This window comes from Coenobita brevimanus, chromosome 95 (genome assembly GCF_032717465.1).
Source record: "Coenobita brevimanus isolate Jiangsu-jjx chromosome 95, ASM3271746v2, whole genome shotgun sequence".
Taxonomy (NCBI): Eukaryota; Metazoa; Arthropoda; class Malacostraca; order Decapoda; family Coenobitidae; genus Coenobita; species Coenobita brevimanus.
The window spans coordinates 28,535,907-28,557,986 of record NC_137048.1 but is presented as its reverse complement, the minus strand read 5'-3'; the positions used below and the strand labels follow the sequence as shown (position 1 = coordinate 28,557,986).

Sequence of the window (22,080 nt, the reverse complement as noted above, 5' to 3'; positions counted from 1 at the left end):
AAAGACTAGTGAAAAACAAAATATATATAACAGTTTCATTTTGTAAATCCACACTTCAAAAAAAAAAAAAGAAAGAAAAGGGAAAAGACTGGTGAAATGCAAAATACATAAAATTCATTTTTTAAAAGTCATCAATTTAAGAAAAAAAAAAAAAAAAAAAAAGAGCTGGAAGAGACGTAAGAGAAAAAAGTCAGACCATGCTCAGTCCGATCTATCTTTTGAATGTGAAGAGAAGGGAAATGTGTGTGATGATAGTTGTGATGAGTGAGGTGATGACTGAGATGAAAGGAGTCGAGATGAGAGTGGTGATGAACATTGATTAAGGCGGTGCTAGGGTGTGGTGTGGTGAGGTGATGTGGTGTGTGGTGATGTATGGTGATGTGATGTGTGATGACTATGTGATGTGTGGTGATGACGTGATGTGGTGTGTGGTGACTATGTGTGCTGACATGATGTGATGTGTGGTGACGCGACGCGCTGTGTGGTGACGTGATGTGGTGTGTGGTGACGTGATGTGATGTGTAATGACATGAAGTGATGTGTGGTGATGTGATGTGTGATGACGATGTGATGTGTGGTGACGTGATGTGTGGTGACGTGAGGTGCGCCACATAACACCGATACGGTCCACAGATTTACTCCACTGCTACATAACTGTCTGCTACCTCCACACACACACACACACACACACACACACACACACACACACACACACACACACACACACACACACACACACACACACACACACACACACACACACACACACATACACACACACACACACATATCTGTTTGTCTATCTTTTTATCAAACATACTTCTATCAGTCTATTTCTCCCCCCACAGACACGAACAAACCCTCCAATTCTCTCTCTCTCTCTCTCTCTCTCTCACACACACACACACACACACACACACACTTCCTGCAATCCACCTTCTAATACCACCTGTTATTACGTCTAAAAAAAAAATCACTTCAAGAGGCCCACCAAACACCGATAATAATAGACTAAGGTACGGTGTTTGGACTTAAGGAAAAACACCTGTCGTCTTGGAGATGTGTTTTGCTTGGAGAAGTGGGGGAGGAGGAAGGAAGGAGAGGAGGGAGAAAGATGGAAGATTGAGAGAGGAGGAAGAGGACGTGAGGGGAGATGGAAAAGACAGTAAAAGAGAAGATTAAAAGTAGCAAGGAAGAGGGGAGAGATTTGGATGGAGCGAGATAGAAGAGGGTAACGGAGAAGAATAAAGATAACAAGGAGGAAGACTGAGAGAGAAGGAGGAAGGGGAAGGAGGAAGACTGATGAGGAGGGGGGCGAGGGGGAAAGAGGGAGACTGAGAGAGGAGGAGGAGGGAGGGAGATCGTAAAGGAGGGTAACAGAGAAGAACAAAGACAGAAAGGAGGAAGACTGAGAGAGGACGACGACAGAAGAGAGAGAAACGCGGTAGGATGGATGAATGATTAAGATGAATTTGGCAAAGGAGGAAGATAAAAAAAAAAAAAAAAAGGAAAGAGAAGGAGGAAGTTTCAGAGTGGGCGAAGGTGGGTGAGAGAGAGAGGGGGAGATAGGAAGGATGGATAGATGGATGAAGAAAGTATGCTAAACGAGGAAGAACTGAATAAAAAGAAAGGAGTAAGTATGAGAAAAGGAGAAGATAGATGAGAGAGGAAGAAGGCAGTATGGATGGATGAATGAATGAAGACTATGAAGGAGGAGGAATAGGAGTGAAGATAGCAAAAGTAAAAGTGAGGAGGAGGAGGAGGAGGAGAAGGAGAAGGAAATCAAGCTGGAGGGAGGATGGGAGAGAGAAAGGGAAGAGGAAGGAGAGAAGGAAGGGAGGAGGGAGCACGGTAAGTAAGTAGGAGTGGAGGTGGAAAGGAGGGAAGAAATTTCAAGGTAGAAAAGTGTGGGGAGAATTGAATTAGGAATGGACAGATAGACAGACATACATAGACAGGCAGAAATAAAGGCAGGTAAAATTCAACACAATTTCATTTTTTTCAGATTAATGTTATAGGGGCAAATATTGACCACAAATTTATCAGTTATATAGTACCTGACACTGCATCCTAAAAAAAAAAAAAAAAAAATTGTCCTCTAGAAATATACCTTCAGGAATTCCTTTCCCTATTCAGTGACAACCCATCCTCCATCACACACACACACACACACACACACACACACACACACACACACACACAAAGAGAGAGAGAGAGAGAGAGAGAGAGAGAGTAGTGAGTAATGATCGGTGAGAGAACAGTTACTTCCCCTAAATGACAGCTTACATCTCATCCGCTACCACTTCTATCCATCTATCTGTCCATCCATCTATCTGCCTATCTCTGTCTATCTGTCCATGAATTTCTATCTATCTCATCTATCACTTTACGTCCATCTATCTACCTATCGATCTATTGGTTTCTACAGTTATTTCCATTTCCTCTCTCTCTCTTTATCTATCTGCCTCTGTCTTGCTACCAGTATTGCTCATTGTAATATCTATCCTATCTATCTATCTATTTGACAATCAATTTACTCACCAGCAGTAATATAATCTTCCTACTTATTCTTTCCAAGATTATTTTCGTCACCACTATTTGCATTATCTGTTTTATTCCTCATCCTTCTTCTTAAACACACAATCATCCTCAGTCTCCCTCCTCTGTCTTCTCAACGTAATACATTTTCTCTCTCATTCTTCTCTCATTCTTCTCCTTTCTTATTTACGTTGTCTCTTCTTTATAGGAAATTTTTGCTTTTTCCTAATTGCAGATCTATTCACATCCCCAGCTTATAATAACAACTCGACGCCCTCGATTCCTACCTATTTTTTACCCAGACCTTTACCTACGGACCCGTATATGCCTACCTATTTTCAACCCACACCTTTACCTACCGACTCGTATATTCCTACCTATATTCTCTCTCTATTTCTACCTATACTCTGCCTACATCTTTACCTTCCAACCCCACTCCACATAATCCTACTTATGCCCTATCCACACTCCCTCTTACCAACTCCTCTCCCTACCAGCGAAGCTGGGCGGAGGTTATGTGATCACCCATGTCTGTCTGTCTGTCCACAATATATCTAACAAAGTTGCAGTCTTGCCTATCTTTCTTCCTACTTAACCTATCACCTACCTACCTACCTTTCTCTCTACCTAACCTGCCACTCCTACCTACCAACTTACCTTTCTCCCTACCTAACCTACCACCCCTACCTACCTATGTACCTTTCTCCCCATCTAACCTACCACCCCTAGCTATCAACTTACCTTTCTCCCTACCTAACCTACCACCCCTACCTACCAACTTACTTTTCTCCCCACCTAACCTACCACCCCTACCTACCAACTTACCTTTCTCCCTACCTACCTACCTACTTTTCTCCCTACCTACCTACAGTACCTACCTATATCCCTTCCTACATACCACCTGCCTACCACCCTCTCCAGCACATCACGCCACATCACGACAGGCACTCAGGATAACGCACTCCATGTCAGAGGGTGAGAGTGTGTGAGAGAGTCAGGGCAAACTTGGGGCCACACGCACCCACCTCGCCACACCACCCTCTCAGCACGAGCATCCTGAACGAGTTTGTTTGCATCTTCTTCAGCGTCGCCGCCACACTCCCCTGGGGCGTCCTTATTCTGGCCACAAGAGGCTTCAAAAATACCATCTCTTCCCTAACCTACAAATTTCAGCGTATGGGTCGTTAATTTTACTGTAAGACCACTTTGCATACGGTAAATATAAAATACAGACTGCTGACTATTACCAAAAATACAGAATGCTAATTACTGTACTATCAAAAAATATCAACGTCACCATATGTCCCACTAATAAAGGAAGTGTATATGATTTACAAGTAGAAATAGGGACCGTATAATGTAGTGGCCATGTCGATGTTAAATAATTCACTTGGGTTCTCTTGTTGTTATTGTTATCGCAGGCTCATCTGATCAACCATCCCCTTTTCGGGGAACAAGGAAGTGGTTGAGGGACGTCTGTATAACCAGGAACTTGAGCCGCCTGGGTATACCGATGCCATCACATGGGGGCGTTCCTTTCCAACACCAGTAGATTGCCTTCCAGGAGAATATCAACGTAAGAGATACATAATAAATCGCTGAGGAAGAGCCGGAAAGAAAAACTCCTAAGCCCGAAGGTGTAATGAGCAAAAATAGATCGCGGAGGATGAGGTATCAGGAAAACTCCTAAGCCCACGGTCTAGTATGCATAATTAAATCGCAGAGGAACAGGTGCAAAGTAACTCTCACTCCCACGAAACCACGACTCTAGACTCCCGAAAGGTGACAAACGGCCACAATGAGGGATGCCGCGTTTCCCACACGTTTAGAACGGGATTATTTTTTGTCTCCTTCACGCCGACGTATTCAATTTCCCAGAATGGAGCGGGATGTGTGTTTTTGGGGTGGTCACGGTGGTGGTTGTGGTGGTAGCTGTGGTGAGGTTGTGGTGGAAGATGTGGGGATTGTGGTTGTTTTGGTCGTGGAGATTGTGGTTGTTGTAGGGTGGGGTGGTAGATGTGAGGACTGGCTGCTTTTGTGGTGAGGTTGTGGATGTTGTGGCAATTGTGGTAGGGTGGGAGTTGTGGTGAGGTTGTGGTAGTTGTGGAGGTTGTGGTAGCAGTGGTGGTAATTATGGCGGTAAAAATGGTGGCTTTGGTAACAGATTAGATCACGGTAATATTCTGTGGTAATTGTGGTGGTGAGAGCTGTGGTTTCTGTGGTGGTTATGGTGGTGAGTGTGGTTGCTCAGACTGTGGATGTGGTGGGGACTGATGTGGTGATGGTGGTGACTTTGTGGTTGAAGTGATGGTGATAGATGAGGTCACGGTGGTAGCTGTGGTGGTAAGGGCTGTGGTTGTTGTGGCGGCGATTGTGGTGGTGGTTGGCAGGATAATGAGGGTTGTGGTTGTTGTGGTGACTGTGGTGGCGATTGTGGTGGTACATGGTGGGACTGGCGGTGGTGGTGACGGTGATCGTAGTAGTGAAGTAATGGAGTAGAAGGAAAGCAATAGTGCCGTTGTGAAAGTAGAAACAGTAATTAAGTACAAAGGTTTAAGTGGTAGAAGTGTTAAGTGGCGGAATATCCTGTTCACTTTAACTTGGCCTAACACTGCCATCTCTCCACTTAGAATGCTGAGTTGTAACAGTAGATTAATACTGGAATATGGTGCTAGTCACGAAGAAGTGCTCTGGAAAGGATGTACACGCGTAGTATTGTCTTTTTCCGCCACTGAGCTGCGTGAAAGAAGCTGTGCAAAATGACGAAAATCTGAGCCAAGTTAAAATGAATGAACTATAGCAGAAGTGACTGTAGAAGTGTTAATGATGTGAATGGTAGTGCAGGCGTTTACCCTCTGATGGTAGAGACAACTCTAGTATTCTTGCTCCAGCTAACGCCAGGCGATTTTATTCAGCTGAGAGTGAGTCATAGGAGCCTGAATGGTGATCGTTGTGGTGATACTGTGGTGACGGGTAGTAGTGGTGGTAATGGTAGTGGTGGTTGTGACTGTAGTGGCAACAGAGCGAAGACCTGGTGGTACGGTAGCAGTGTGGTAGTAATGGTAGTGGTGGTAGTAACAATTGTGGTTACAGATTAAGAAGGTGGTGGTGGTAGCACTGTGGTTAACGGCGGTAGGAATGGTAATAGTGGTAGTGGTGGTAGTGGTAGTCATGGTACTGGGGGATGTAGTGGTGGAAGCAGTGGTAGTAATGGTAGTGTTGATAGTAGTGGTAGTGCTGGTAGTAGTGGTAGTCGTGGTAATAGTGGTAGTAAAAGTAGTGGTAACAGAGGAAGGAGGTGATGGTATTAAATGAGAAGAGTCGTGAGAATGGTCAACAGAATGAATATGCAGGAGGTTACCTATCACGTGGACACAATGGTGAGTGGGGCGCGAGAGAGAGGGAGAAAGAGGCTGTGTGTGTGTGTGTGTGTGTGTGTGTGTGTGTGTGTGTGTGTGTGTGTGTGTGTGTGTGTGTGTGTGTTTCAGAGACAGACATGTAGGCAAACAGAGAGACAGACAGACGGAGACAGAAACAGACATAAATAGACAAAATTCATGTGCGTAAATGTGTCAGTATGCCTATGTGTAAGTATACTGTAAGTATTCTCACCTGTGTACACCTCTGGGTTACGTAATCAAAACACACGTGGATCCATTTATTCTCAGCCAATTATACCTGATTCAAACACAGAATTAGTTTCCCTCAAAACTCAAGGGAAACTCTACCTAACAGAGGACGTGTGAGGGAAAGGGAGAGACTAGAAAGAGGTGAGGTAAACAAACTGAGAAAGAGAGAGAGAGAGAGAGAGAGAGAGAGAGAGAGAGAGAGAGAGAGAGAAGGGGGGGAGGGGGGGATGAATTAAGTGGTCCCCATATGACAGACAGACAAATGGCGCACGACTGTTTTTATACCGTCTCACCATACACACACACACACACACACACACACACACACACACACACACACGTCCAGCTTGTCACAAAACCCATAACTTTAACATCGGAATTGTAAGGTCAATTTTAGCCAGAGTCAAATTCTAAAACTAAATGTAACAGCCTCCAGAAAATATACAAATTAACCCTTAAATCATCTGGGACGTCTTATCTATTCATGCTAGCCAATTAACTAACGCCTGGCGAATTTTACAGGTTAATTAATTGAAAGGTGAAGCAAAAAACGTAACTCTAGCAGATGAATGAAAGTTATGAGGAGCTACAAAGAAGTGTGTGTGTGTGTGTGTGTGTGTGTGTGTGTGTGTGTGTGTGTGTGTGTGTGTGTGTGTGTGTGTGTAATTCACCGGGTCGGTCAGGATCACTTGATGGTCGTGATCGTCAGCTTTTTACCCTCCCGGAAGAGAGCTGAGAGCTCATATAGTCCGATCTAAGGGCAAGGCTGTGACCTTCACACACGCACACACCCGTCCCCTTGCTCAAGGGGGACAGTGACCACCCACTTCGTCAGTGAAACTTTTCACAACCTGAGCGAGGCGCGAACTCCCGTCTATCAGATGGCAAGCGAGAACGTTACCACTGCGCCAGCGAGCGGTGTGTGTGTGTGTGTGTGTGTGTGTGTGTGTGTGTGTGTGTGTGTGTGTGTGTGTGTGTGTGTGTGTGTGTGTGTGTGTGTGTGTGTGTGTGAGAGAGAGAGAGAGAGAGAGAGAGAGAGAGAGAGAAAGTGGTGGGGTGTCTACTGTATGTGTTTGTGTTGAGGGGAGGGGGTGTATGATGCACTGCGGTAAAGGTGTACGGTTCTTAAGGCAAGAAAAAACTCCTTTATCCTTCCTACCTGCACCGTAACAACATAACTTCACCATCAACATCTTCACCAAAGCATAAAGTTATTTTTTTGATTCGCCATCTTTTTAAATAAATAATAGTGTCAGTCATTCAATACCTAACATTCTATATATATGATCATCACTATTTTTTATTCTTATTTTTATTTTTATTTTTTCAGTCCCTTAAAACGACCTCTATAAAATATAATCCCTTTTCTCACGCGATTGACTCCTTCAGCAAGTAATGGAAGGAGGTTTAGTGCTTCTTACTTTTCCTCGTCTCTCGTGAGCTGGTAATGCCTGGTAATAAATGTTTCCCTGCCCACTAATGCTCTGCTTCTTCCCACAGTCGTTTCCCTCAACAGTTTACGAACCATTAGAATTGGAGTAATTGTCTGCCTTTTAGCTATTTTTTAAAGCTATTTTTACTTTAATGAATTGGAGTCAAAGTATTATTCAGTTTTAGTATTTTTTATTTTATATTACGATTTTTACACAGTCGAACTCACAGAACTATTCCAACTGACTTTTTTGTTTGTCTATCGAGCCTATGCATCTCTCTATCTCTATTTCTCTTTGTATATCTCCATCTCTATCTCTCTATCTATCTCTATCTCTCCGACACCAGCATTTTCTTAATTTTATATTCGGTCGAAAAAATTATATTACTGTGGCTGCCAATTTTTATCACCTCCACGTGAAACCACACTTACCACGTCTCAAGGGCTTCGTGTTACCTTTGTTATCTCTGGCAAGCACGGAGTAATAGTGGGTTATCTGTTGTTAAGGAAGTCAAAGGTCAGGGTTTGTAGTCAATTATAATATTTTCTCGACCAAATATTTACTCGAAAATTTTCTGATATTGGTGTATTAGGCAGAGAAGTATATGGACAGCCTGATATAAAGAAAGAAAAAAGATAGATAGATAAACAGATAGATAGACAGATACAGAGATAGATAGATAGATAGATAGATAGATACAGGAGACATACAGACAAACAGCCAGAGACAGAAACAGAGACAGACAAGAGACAAAGAAAATGGGGGGGGTGTACGGGGGGACTTCCTCACAACACTTCACACATGGAGACTCCCTCTTTTTGCTCCAATTACCACGCTTACCCTTCTTTGTCTGCTCTCCAGTTTATCAGAGCAACACCCAGCTAACTACACTGCCATGTGGTGCTATCAATTTGCCTGGCGTTCATAATCAGACTCTCCTGACCTCAAAAATCTTCCTCTTACTCTGTCATTTAACGAGGACAGTCCGTTAGTAACTCTGTCTGGCCGAGATAGCCTCAGGGTGCGATGGATTTGATGCAGTCAGTGAATAATCTCCACGTACTTTGTCTGTCTCCGTCTTGCGCTTATTTTCAAAATTCTCAGGTTCCCATACCACCTCACAGTTGAATACAATCGTCGGTCATTAGCTGGATTAAAACAAAAGATGCGACCATGAAACGGTTAATCATCACCATCATTAGTCTGAGTCAGGATTAAATTCTCTCCTATCTTTTGGCATTTTTACCTATTGGATGTTTGGCTGTTACACCCAGTCCCAGCCAATCTCCAGGTCTCCATAATATCAACCATTCTGTCATACACTGGCAAAGACGAAGGCATCCATCTCCTGCCAAGCCTAATGGACCAAAACATTAAACAACCGCTAGCGTGATAAATTGGTTTATTAAATATGTCATGTTGTATCACTAACACCCAGGCTCCTATCACTCACTCACAGCTGAATAAAATCGTCTTGTGTTGGCTGGAACAGAACACTAGAGTTATGTCTTCCTTGAGAGGGCTAAGGCTACTTCATTAACACTTACAAGTCTTTATTACTTACTTATAACATACTTATTTACTTACTTACTTACTTTACTTACCTACACACTTAGCTACAACAAATTATTATTAACCATTCTTAGCTAAACAACTAAATAATCTTCTGAAGTTGTCTGGATTGGAAAACTAAAAATCTCCCAACCATGAAAAGGCTAAATCTGTCATGCTGTGCCATTAATCTAAGAACAACGCCACTAAACAACCACCGCCGAGCTAACAACCCTGCCATATTGTGCTTTCAACTGGTCTAGCGTTACTAAATTTGCCTTCAGAAACTCAGCCCATACTGTCATGCAAAATAATGAGCAAAAATCATCCCTTTCCCTCCTCCGGTCGCATTTAAGTACTGCATTCTGCCAACCATTAAACGACTTCATTCAGTTCTAAGTTTAGCAGTTACCATCTAAAGCCAACTAGATTTCACAATGCTATCATGATATTACGGTGGCTTATGACGGGTTAACAAAGCACTTGGATATACAACTAATTTATCTTGACGAAACTTGAATCTTGCACACACGATCAAAAAAGTGAATCTTTACACTTGCCCGTTTTGACATTTTCCGACAGTGGACGAGCCACTTGAAAATGTTCAGACACTTTTCACTGATGTGTATAATCAACACCTAGTAAAGCATGAAGTTTCAACATTTAAAATAAACTATCATTCAGAATTATTTACCTTGAGAAGAAAACGATAACAGCAGCAACGCTCACTGTGAAATCATCGATCACCTACGTAAAGATACATTTTTGATCGAGTGTACACCATGATTATCAACATAGCTATGGAGTTGCCTTTCTATAATAGCTATAAGAACATCTAATGAAATACCTCCACTTAAGATGCATTTTTGCGAAAGTCAGACATTCATTTCATTCCTTTTGTCAGCTGTAGAAAGTTGGTAGTGAGCTTAAAATTGTGTCAGAAATTAAGGATATTATGTCATGGGTGTGTTACGTTAATGCCCCACCTCTCATTCTACTCTGCACCGCCCCACCCTCACTCCAACCCCACCCTACCTTCCTGTCTCCTGCAGTACCTCCACCCCACACCCCCTCTGTTTAATGGTTTCCTCTCACCCTCTTCCTGCTCCACCTTCTTCCTCTTCCACCCTCACATCTCCAACTTTCTCTTCCTGTTGTACCGTTTACCACACAGTTATTTTTTTCTTTTTCAGCGATTGGTAGGGTTTGATGATGATGCTCTCCTCCCATATGCTCTCACTCTGTCATGTTTCTGGTGTTTTCTTTCTTGCGTGCCATTTTCTCACTTTCTCCATCATTGCTACTATATCAATCCCACGCAGTTCAACTTAATCGGCGGAAGAAGGGAAGCGCCGCGACAGATCAGTGTGGTCGGGGTATCATTTTATTTACAGGCCTGGACTCGCATTCACGAACAAGCTTACGATCAATTTCTTCTCGTGACTCAGATGTATTACAGCAGGGTGAACAAGAGGCACGGGGAGATTCTGCACTTTCTTTTCCTTGACTTTCCTGCAAAACAAATCTTGCTTACGAGGGGAAAATTACCGTGTGACTAAGATTTCCTTTGGCATGAAGAGTACATGGAAGAGAGTGCAAAAATTTATCCGTATTTCAATTTCTTCGCGTAAAAAGCACATCCATGTTACAGCATAGAATCATTTGTAACATGTCTGTGAATCCCACCCCAGATCAGTTATTCGTTTACATGTCTGGGGTTCACAACTGATGGAACGAAATGCCATATATATTCTCGTTGGCCCCAGAAAATTTAAGTTATAGACTATACGAGGAGGCCTCAAATGAGATAGTAAAAATCTCCATTAACCTCCTTAGTAATATGGCGCGTTTCTTTTAGTCCTTTCTTTATTCATTTTCTTTTTATTTTTTGACGCTGTTTTGTGACGTTGTAAAGAAAATACTGACCGTGACTGTCCGTCTTTAAACCTCTCATCGTCGGGACAGCTTTAGTGTTCTGTTCCACCCAAAGCAAGACCATTTAATTTAGCCGAGAATCAGTCATAGGAGCCTCAGAAATGGCATCTGAATCTAAGTCACCCTTTTCCCCTTTCCCATGATCTTGCCCTAATGCTCATCTTCCTCTTCCTCTCCCAGGTGTAATGCACATCTGTCTCTTCCTCTTCCTATTTTTTCCTCTCATTTTCTTCTCATACTTCTTATTAGTGTCTGTCTTTTCAGTTCCTCTTCCTCTCTTGAGCATTATCAATGTCAACACCTCGTCATCTTTTCAATTTTCGTTTAATTTTTTCCTTACTTTCAAATGCCATCTTCCTCCTCCTCTTCTTTAATATACTTCCTTTTTTTCTACTTTCTAACTATAGTCTCATTTCTTTTCTACATCAAAATCTGCCACTCTCAGCTTCATTTCGCATGACACACTTGGTTTTTCTATCGTCAAACTATTAGTCTTTTCCTTACACCTTCTTTTTCTGCCCAGCTTTTAGAACAGTTCTGGCTCAAATACAGCGCAGAAAACGATAACATCAAATTACTTGTTTAATACTGAATCGATTATAGCAATTGTTTACTGCCATATCTCTGTGACGCCTTGTGGTCTAGTGGAAGAATAATCAGGTAGGGTGACAGTCGTACCATAAACCCAATTCTTCTTCTTCTTCTTCTTCTTCTTCTTCTTCTTCTCCTCCTCCTCCACCTCCTCCTCCTCCTCCTCCTTATTTTTCTTCTTCTTCTTCATCTTCTTCTTCATCATCATCATCTTCTTGCTCTTCCTCTACTTCATCTTCATCATTATCATCATCATCTTCATGTACAGTCCCATGCCGCCAGTGGCGTAGGTCAGTCTTCCACCCTTAAATACTTAGAATCACGTAGCCTAACCTCGAACCCCTACGCCCACAAGGAAGTATTATGAAAATAACTTATGAGCTTACTACTACAACCACAGTAATTATGGTAAACTGTTTTGATCTATAATGTTCAAAATCCAGAGAGAGAGAGAGAGAGAGAGAGAGAGAGAGAGAGAGAGACAGACAGACAGACAGACAGAGAGGTATTATCTGGTGACATCTTATATTTATTTTTTTTTCTCTCGCAACATTATTCTCTCCTTCGCTGTCCTGTTCTATAATTTCCCTAGTTAGAGGGTAAGTCTTTCTAATATTAAAACCAGACCATCCAGAAATCATCTCCACGTCTGTATAATCTGTGTATCCATGTAACTCTTACTTTACCTTCCTTGTCTTAAATCCTCTTCTTCCGCCTAGACTTCCTCTCACAGTTATAAAAGGTGCAAGGTGTAATTAAATCCAGCTCACTCTCTCTCTCTCTCTCTCTCTCTCTCTCTCTCTCTCTCTTTCACCGGCACCATCTGTCACTTTAATCCTGAACATCACGCCCTTCTTTCTTCTAATTCCTTCCTTCTAATGACATAATAACCAATGCTTCCGCCCACAATTTGCCAGGTTCAAATTAAAGCTAGCTCACTTTATCTTTATTTACTCTCGCGTACCACCTGCCTCCACACAAGGGCTGGGCTGACTCGCTTGGGTGAGGCCTCGTGGTTGAGATACTGGTGTTCATAATTATAACAACAACAGCATCAGTGGAGAGAGAGAGAGAGAGAGAGAGAGAGAGAGAGAGAGAGAGAGAGAACGAAAGATAGAGAGAGAGAGAAAGCAATATCAAGCCTTTTGCTCCCACGGCAGCGTAATTTGCACACCCACACGCTCTCACGAACCTCCAGCAAGGGAAGAGTTACGGCATCATTTTCTTTATTACCGCACACACACACACACACACACACACACACACACACACACACACACACACACACACATTCTCGGACTTCTCTATATACACCGTTAACTCCCCCTTACCCTACAAGCGCAGTGAAAAAAAAAAAATTGTGTGGATTTCATTCAGGTTTAGGTACACCTGTCTTAGTGAAGGGGTTAATGGAGTGGTTAATGGAGGCTACATCTACCCCTCCATCTCCAAAAACTTCCCCAGTACTAAATAAAAACGTCTGGGGATAGCACGAATGAAGCGAGAGAGCGATTCTGTATTAATCTTTATACAGCTTTGGCTCTGTTCGGGTTTTATCCTTGACCGAAGTTTCTTTACTTGAAGAGGACGAAATTTTACAGAGTTCCAACCTTTAGTTCCTTTTTTCTGCATGTCTGTCTATCTATCTATCTATCTACCTATCTATCCATCGACCCATCTGTCTATTTCTCTCTCTATTTATTGTTTAATTACTAAGGGGACGCACAGCCCTACAGCATTAGCCCACCCGTAGATCACACTTCAAAACTTCATTACGTACAGTCGAGGATATAAATTTTCCTCATATTCCAGTGCCTCTGATTCACACTTTGGGCATGTCCATCAGTTTCTTCTCTGCCCGCATCGAATCAAGGAGCATCATCTACGGGCAGAGAAACACATCAGGCCTCTCACGGCTCAGGAAAATTAGCCAGCAGTGAAAAGTGACAAGCAAAAGTTTGGAAATGTTAGACTTACGTTTGTCCCTGAATGTTCCACCCAAATATTAAATAAATAAATAAATAAATAAAACTCACAGGCAGTCATAAACACAGCCTATTCACAAACCTTTCCTGACCTTAAGCTGAGTTTGTTTCTGCGTTTATCTTAATTCATTCACTTGCCACACACTTCACAAACAGACTAGAGTGAATAAAGGCGTGAAGACGACGACAAAGCAGCTGAATCATTTACGACAATATCTCACTGTCATGGATACTGGTATGAGGTAGAGATCGGCTGTATATTTCACTGCTATGGAGACTGGTGTGGAGGCGAAATTGGCTGCACTCTCCCTCCCCGTTATGTACAGTAAGTTAGGAAGCAGGTGCACTGTTTGACGCCACCACGGGAACCCGCAGCCAGGGTCCAATTTGGCGGACTACTGGATCGTATCTCTTCCTTGGATCAGAGCCCTTGCGAGGATCGTTAGTAGTGGTAGTAGTAGTAGTAGTAGTAGTAGTAGTAGTAGTAGTAGTATTAATAGTAGTAGTAGTATCGTATTCAAGAAGTTTAATAGCACTTATGGAATTACTGTGACCTAGAGTATTCAGAGTCGTGAATAGAATTACAGTATCTTAACTTGGTCTAAGAAGCTGCTCTCGTCTAGGAAATTATCACTGGTCTAGGAAACTCACTGGATCTAAGGAGTTATCGTGCCGGTCTAAGAACTTCTCTCGGTCTGCCCAATTGCCGTGGTCAAGTGATTTAACGTGACCAAAGGATTTATCGTGGTCTGGGGATTTATTTGGTCTGTTTGTAATGAGATTGGATATTAGGGTGAAAGAACTTTAAGTGGTTGATGGAAATAAGTGAGTTGTTAAGATTAAGAAGAACGTGAGTTGTTAAGATTATGAAATATGTGAGTTGTACAGATTAAGAAATAAGTGAGGTGTTAAGAAATAATTAAGTTGTTAAGATTATGATATAAGTGAGTTGTTAAGATTAAGAAATAAGTAAGTTGTTAAGATTAAGAATTAAGTGAGGTGTTAAGAAAAAAGTGAGTTGTTAAGATTAAGATATAAGTAAGTTGTTACGATTAAGAAATAAGTGAGTTGTTAAGATTAAGAAGAAACAGTATCAAAACCATAATAATTTGCATAATCTGAAAATTAACTCTGGTCGAAAAATAAAAAAAAACCGCAGCAATTATCTCCCTAAATTTCCTGAATTGTCACATCATATAATTACAAGTCCATTTTTAATCAGTTTGTATGAAAATTAAATTAAGAAATACCAAGGCATTCAAAAAATCCATATGGTTTTTGTAAGGCAGTAATCACCAGGCTCATGTACCACCTAAATTCGTCAAAAAAGGTAAATGATCAATTGAAGTGAAAAACAAGATATACACAGGCACCCATGAATCCAGAATAGTTTAGAAGCTACCATTAAAATATCTGTTATCTCTATATCACACTTACCTTCGACGTGCTAAGACTCCTCATGATTAGCGCAGCCGATAACACGAGCACCGGCTATCGCTATCACCCTTAACACAGGGGTGGGGGGGGGGGATGAGGGAGGTCGATCTCTAAGACGCGAGTGGGGAAGACATGGAAAAAGGAGTTGCGAGAATTTTAAGTCAAATCACGTAAAAAAGACGAGAAAGCGGTAATGTGTCCACGCTTAAAAAAAGGGCAATGTTGAACCCCCCAGCGAGCCAAGCACAGCACCACCACACCACCACCTAGACACCAACACTACTGAGAGGGAGACGCGGAAGGAGGCAACTTTGGAGATAGCGAAAGAGTGGCTCGCGAGATGTGGTGGCGAAGTCAGAGGCTAGCGAGATGTGTCGGTAGTGGCGACGGAGAGAGGGTGTGGGTGTGTGGGAGAGGCGTGTGGGCGATTTGGCGTCTGGGTTCCGACTGACTCCCGTGGCGACACACACACACGCTGACTCCTCTCCTACACTGCCCCCCTCCTGCCCCCTTCCCCCTCCCCCTTCGCTCTCTCTCACGGGGGGTACTGGAGTCACGGCTTCTACTGGTCTGTTGATCTCTCTCTCTCTCATTTTTCGCGGACGTTCCCTCCAGCTCTCTGTCTCTTCTACTTTAGCGTTTCCGAATGTTCTTTCCTTCGATTTCTCTCTCTCTCTCTCTCTCTCTAACTCTCTCCCTCTCTCTCTCTCTCAACTCTTCTTTTTCCTCCCCCTCCATGCCTCTCTGTCTTCTAGGAGACCCTTTGCTCATTCTGCCTCCCCTCCTCCTCTTTTTAATGCTCTCTTTTTATCTTCTTATTTTCCTTTCTCACTCCTCTTTCAAAATTGCTCTCTTCCATCACTACCTCATCTATTTACTGCTCTCTTTTTATCCTCTCTTCTTATATTCCCATTCTCACTCTTTTCCTTGGCTTTCTTTCATCACCACCTCCTCTCCTTCATGCTCTCTTTTTATCCTCTCTTCTCCTTAATTTTTTCTTCTCACTCTTTTTTTTTTTTTTGCTCTCTTCCATCAACACCCCCTTTCTTAGTGCTCTCTTTTACCCTCTTTAATCTTTATTTTTCTCTCCTCTCTCCTCTCTTTTCGTTTGATGCTTTTTTTAATCCTCTGTAAAGTATTGCGATTTTTGCTGAATGTATACAACACAGAACAGGGTAGTAGGGTGTAATAGGTAAAATAAATCGCTTAAGGCAGCGGTTCCCAACCTGGGAGCCATGGCCCCAAGGGGGCCATGGAACATTGACTGGGGGGCCATGGGCCTTATTGGTAATATAAGATATTATAAGGTATTTGGTCTGGGTAAAACCTGACAGAAATCAAGTATGAAATATACCTTCCTGTGCTAGTTTAGCCTTAAGTATATTGGGGTAATTACCGTTTTCTGCACAATATCAAATATTAAAAATATAAAAATATACGATCTGAGTTATATAGGGGCCATGGAGCTTCTCATAATTTTCTCGGGGGGACACAGGACCAAAAAGGTTGGGAACCACTGGCTTAAGGGAAGGTGTTAGGGAGCTGGGGAGGAAGCACAGAGGTCACCTGTAATCAATCAATGACTTACTTTTTCTTTCATTTCCTTGCCTCAGGGTGGGAAGGATGGGTTGATTTATAGACTTCCTTTCTCTTTTTCACCCCTCTCTCTCTCTCTCTCTCTCTCTCTCTCTCTCTCTCTCTCTCTCTCTCACACACACACACACACACACACACACACTTCTTTCGGATGATGTTTTATTTTAGCTTATTTCATCATCACCACCATCATCATCATCATCATCTTAAAACCCCTTCAATTCTATGACCTATAATTCTACCCCATTCTTGCTGTCACCAGACGATTTTATTCAGCTCATCCGCTCATTTCCTTCCGTGCCTTCGAAATTCACTCACCTAATGGTCCAGGGGTGACTTTACAATTTTTCTACCCTTTGGTCAGGTTCCGCAAAATAAGAAAAAAAGAATTAAAGGTTTCTCATATATCTCTTCAACTGTAACGCGGACCCCATTTCCCCCGTGTCCCCATCATGCTGTCTATAATTATCTGTCTACCTGTCTGTCTATCTATCTGTCTACTCGTATCCATTTGTGTCTGTCTGTCTGTCTGCTTGCATTTTCGGTTTTATTCTGAAATTTTTTATTAAATATATCAGCCTCTCTATTTACCTCTCAATCAATCATTCAATCAGTCAATCAGTCAGTCAGTCCATCAGTTAAGACAAGCAATATATCTATGTCTGTCAGGCTGCTTTTATCAGTCAGTCAGTCAGAAGGTTTATCTGTCAGTCTATATCAGTCAGTCAGTTAATCAGTGTGTCTATTTATCAGTCTGTCTTTGTTTCTATATATCTCTCTGTCCATCTATCTGTTGCTAGCAGTTCCGTTTCCTACTTCCCTCTGGATGACCAAGATGAAAGCGCCTCTAATCATCCTTATCACAGGCAATCAACATTCCCTCTGGCCAATTTAACTTCCACATTTACCGTACTTAACATCTGCCACTAGTAGTAGTAGTAGTAGCAGTAGTATTTGGGGGGTTATTATTATTATTATTATTATTATTATTATTATTATTATTGTTGTTGTTGTTATTATTAATACTATTATTATTATTATTATTATTCACAGTCAGTACTGAAGCATCTGGTCAACACTTTCCACCCTTAACCAGTACCGAAGGCTATTACCGTTTATTTTTCTTTAATCGCCAAAAGACATAACAACTTGCATGTATATATTTCCTTTCATGCATGGACAATTTTTCCGTCTTTCCTGCTATGAGGCACTTTTTCGCCTTGCACAAAATTTTACCTCGCAAACATAAAAAAATAAATACGGGGTTTTTCTTCAGTTTTCTGCCAACAGATATTATTACAAAAAGCACAAAACAGTTGCTTTCAAATGTGGACAAAACGATTCATTTATTCTTTTTTTTTTTTACTTTAATCGTATTTTCGTTGTCACACTGGCCAGACACTTTTTCATTTTGTTACCTAGCCTCATTGTAACTGACACCATATTTTCTCTATCTGCCATTAACAAGATGATTTATTTATTTTTATTTGTTTATTAAGTCAGTAACTTTCTTTGCTTATTAGTTGATTATACTCCTTTTACTCTAACTTGACTTAAAATTGACATCTCTCCATTTCGAATGCTGGATTGTAATAAAAGATTAACACCTGGGTCTGCTGCTCGTCATGAAGAAGTGCTATGGAGAGGATGGAGAGCCGTTCCACTGCATTTTTGTTTCTGCTATAACTACGTGAAATAAGCTACAAAAGGACGAAACTCTAGGCCAGGTTAAAGTTAAAAGAGTATAGTTAGATATTTTAGGAGAGTGAAAGGGCGTTACCAAGCACACCGCGACCACAGACAAAGAACAGTTTCACTATTTTCAGTTCTCTCCCCAGCAAGATTTATTACATTCTGCACCGTAGTTTGGCATCTGGTCATTACTATCGCGTCTGCCGGACAAAACAACGAAACGGACAACTCTTAATGGCCGTTCCCGTAGCATCGTTAGAGCCTGTTAGAGAGAGACCACCGCTAGTCCTCAACCAGGCAGACTCGTGGCGATGATAGAGACAATGATAGAGACAATCATAGCGATAAAATTACTTCCTCACGCTACTGGATGACGATGATGGGAAGGAGGAACATAGAATGGTGGAAGATAGGAGGAAGGAGGAAGATAGGACGAAAGAGGAAGATAGGAGAAAGGAGGAAGACAGGAGGGAGAAGGATGATTGGATAAAGGAGGAAGATAGGTGAAAGGAGAAAAGTTAAGGGGAAAATAAGGGAGAATGATTAAACTGAAAGGTAATGGATGGAAAAACAAGGTGGGAGGGAGGAATATACAATGACATGAAATGAGAATGAGGAGGAAGAGGAAAGCGACGAGAAAGACGGAGAAGATGAAAAAGAGAGGATAGGAACAAGGACAGCAGGATGAGAAGAGAATGGAATAGAAATAGAGAAGAAAACAGGGAGAAGAGGATTTTTTTTTGCATTATCAACCCTGTCATCAGAAAAACATTTGTGTGTGTGTGTGTGTGTGTGTGTGTGTGTGTGTGTGTGTGTGTGTGTGTGTGTGTGTGTGTGTGTGTGTGTGTGTGTGTGTGTGTGTGTGTGTGTGTGTGAGAGAGAGAGAGAGAGAGAGAGAGAGAGAGAGAGAGAGAGAGAAATATATTACAATAAATCTCTCGGTGGAATTAATTAACTAATCAGAGCAAAATTAATTGACTTCGTAGACTTGATTATTTTTGCTGAGTCCAAATTAGGCTTCGTTATACCAGTGCTGAGTAAGGTGGTGGTGGTGGTGGCGGTGATGGCGATAATTAAGGTGGTGGTGAATGTATAAGGTGGTGGTGGTGGTGGTGGTGGTGGTGGTGGTGATGGTTGTGGTGATGGTGGTAGTGGTGGTGGTGGTGATGGTGATGGTAAGGGTGGTGAGTTACATATCATATGGTGATGACTGTGTAATACTTTGGTATATTGCAAGTATGTGTGATGATCTGGCGTGGCTGTATTAATCCAAATGGTGTAAGATGAGTGTGTGATGATTAGGGTGGTGGTGATGGTGAGTCACAATTTAATTGGTGATGAATATATGTTGACCAGTTACCGTATGATGAGTGTGTGATGATCTATATTGACTATTCATCTGGGTGGTGTAATATGAATATGTGATGATCAGACACTGGATTAACTCATTGGCGTCTAGGGTCTCTTAAAAATGATAGATTTGGATAGTTTCAATGGTTAATAAAGGAAGTAACCACAGAGCTTTGCGACTATGAGCCAATAAGCGGAAGGTGGTACGTTGAATACCCCTCCAGCAAAATCCAAGTAGTTTAAGAGGATGTGTATGAGGATGATGATTGTGGTGGTGGTGAGGTAAGACTGAAAGGATCTAGATAGTTCGAAGTGTGTGATGCTTGAAGGTGCTAATCTAAGTCGTGTGAAATTAATGCGTGATGATCAAGGCAATGGTGGTGATGATGCGTGTGATGATGAGGGTGGTGGTGGTGGTGGTGAAGCGTATAATCCGGCAAGGCTGTATGAATCTAATTAGTGTGCGATAAGTATGTGCCACAAGACCGTGTTAATCAAAGCAGTGTGAAATTAATGTGTGATGATCAAGGCGGTGGTGGTGGTGGTGGTGGTGGTGATGCGTGTGACGATGGTGATGGAGGTGGTGGTGATGCGTGTGATGATGATGGCAGCGAATAATGAACCCCCAGTGATGAACCCTGGACCCTGTGCTCACTGAACCACTTAATCAGCTGCCAAGACGTGTTCCCTCTCACCTGTCTCACCCCCCTCCCACTCACCCCCCTACTCCCCCTCCGATAGCTGAAGACGAGCGTGACTTGAGGGGCAGGTGGGTGTGTGGGGGGGCGTGGGGGTGGTAGGGGGGAAATAGAGCTGTAAAGGGAGAGAGGGGGGGGATTTGCGGGGGATAGGTGAATGGAATAATGGGTGAAATCCTACTTAATACACCTACTACATTATTACTATTGCTACCGTACTATCGCATCACTACTATCTTTTTCACCTAAACTTTACTGTCTCCTTTTTCACCTAATCTTTTCTCTCTTCTTTTTCATATAAAATTTACTATCTTCTTTTTCACCTTTGCTCTACTTTTTTCCTAATTCCTGTCCTTCCTTCTAGGCTCATGATAGAGTAACAAATAATAACAATGATGATGATGATGATGATAATAATAATAATAATAATAATAATAATAATAATAATAATAATAATAATGAAGTAATAAAGTAATATAATGGGTTAAGCGTTAAGATTTAAGTCTTTCAACACGATGACTTTGATATTCTATTCTTGCTACCACACCATGCGATTTTATTCAGCTTGAGAGAGAGAGAGAGAGAGAGAGAGAGAGAGAGAGAGAGAGAGAGAGAGAGAGAGTGAGAGATTAACTCTTTCACTCTAAGGCCTCCCCTATCCAGAAAATATGCGTCTGGAGATAGCACGAAAGGAATAGCATCATCATAGTGAATGGATGAAAAGTGAGGAATGACAGGTTAGTTTCAAGAAAGAGAGAGAATCAGTAAGAAAAAATACAGATGAGTGAATGAGTGTTGAATGAAGGATGAAGATGAATGACAGGTGAATGGGATTTTTTTTTTTTTTTAAGACTTTTCTTCTTTTAAAAGCGAGTATTTTCGTCACCCTTCATTTCAGTTACAAGAGCCCCAGTCAGTAACAGGAAATATCAATGGGCAGTGAGTAGCAAATGAACGGATCTTAGATTTGGCTATCTGTGTTATCTTGTGTTTTTTTCTTGGTGGGAACAGTTTGCTGGCTTCTGGCCTTTGGGTCGTTCTTCCTTGCATAAAAGAAATCAGCTATCCTACCAAACAATAGCTTAATCTAGTTTAACTGTGTATAAATGAATATTACCAGGTTATTAGTTTGAGGAATATTATTAATAAAGAACACTATTGATACTGATATTTGCATGAATGTATTAATAATTTATCATAAAATGAGAATATTAGGATGATAAATAAGTTAACAGAAAATATTTAGCACGGAGATAGGTGGCCGATTTTAATGTATCCGAATATATAAACAGACTGATAGATAGAAAAATGGACGGATAGAATTACAGATAGATAGATAGATAGGTAGGCAGATGGATAAATAGATAGACATATACCATGCAGTTCATTTGCGTATCATCCATCCATGAATCTGACAAAAGCATCATCACCAGCAGCTAAAACATAACAACTCTGACCGAACATACTATTACAACCGACTTGAACCTAACCGTACAGCCAATTATCCTTCGTCTCAAGCGTCTCATCCCAAAACCCAGGTCGTAAATAAAACAACCGTAACCCAAGCCGAATCACCCTAGAGCCGTAGTCACTAGGTCGCCATAAAACAAGAGCCGGGCTAGTTATCAGCGCCGAAACTCACATC

General features: G+C 41.8%; 1 protein-coding gene across 1 annotated transcript in view; it reads right to left on the bottom strand.

The window, feature by feature from the left end:
- The window catches only part of tyn (trynity), a 183,569-nt gene that overhangs the window by 93,625 nt on the left and 67,864 nt on the right, over window positions 1–22,080 (bottom strand). The window contains exons 4-6 of the mRNA XM_080282996.1: window positions 14,314–14,428; window positions 13,506–13,559; window positions 3,544–3,657 (exon numbers count right to left, since the gene is read on the bottom strand). Coding sequence (XP_080139122.1) covers window positions 3,544–3,657; window positions 13,506–13,559; window positions 14,314–14,428 — 283 coding nt within the window. The remainder of the gene's footprint in view (window positions 1–3,543; window positions 3,658–13,505; window positions 13,560–14,313; window positions 14,429–22,080) is intronic.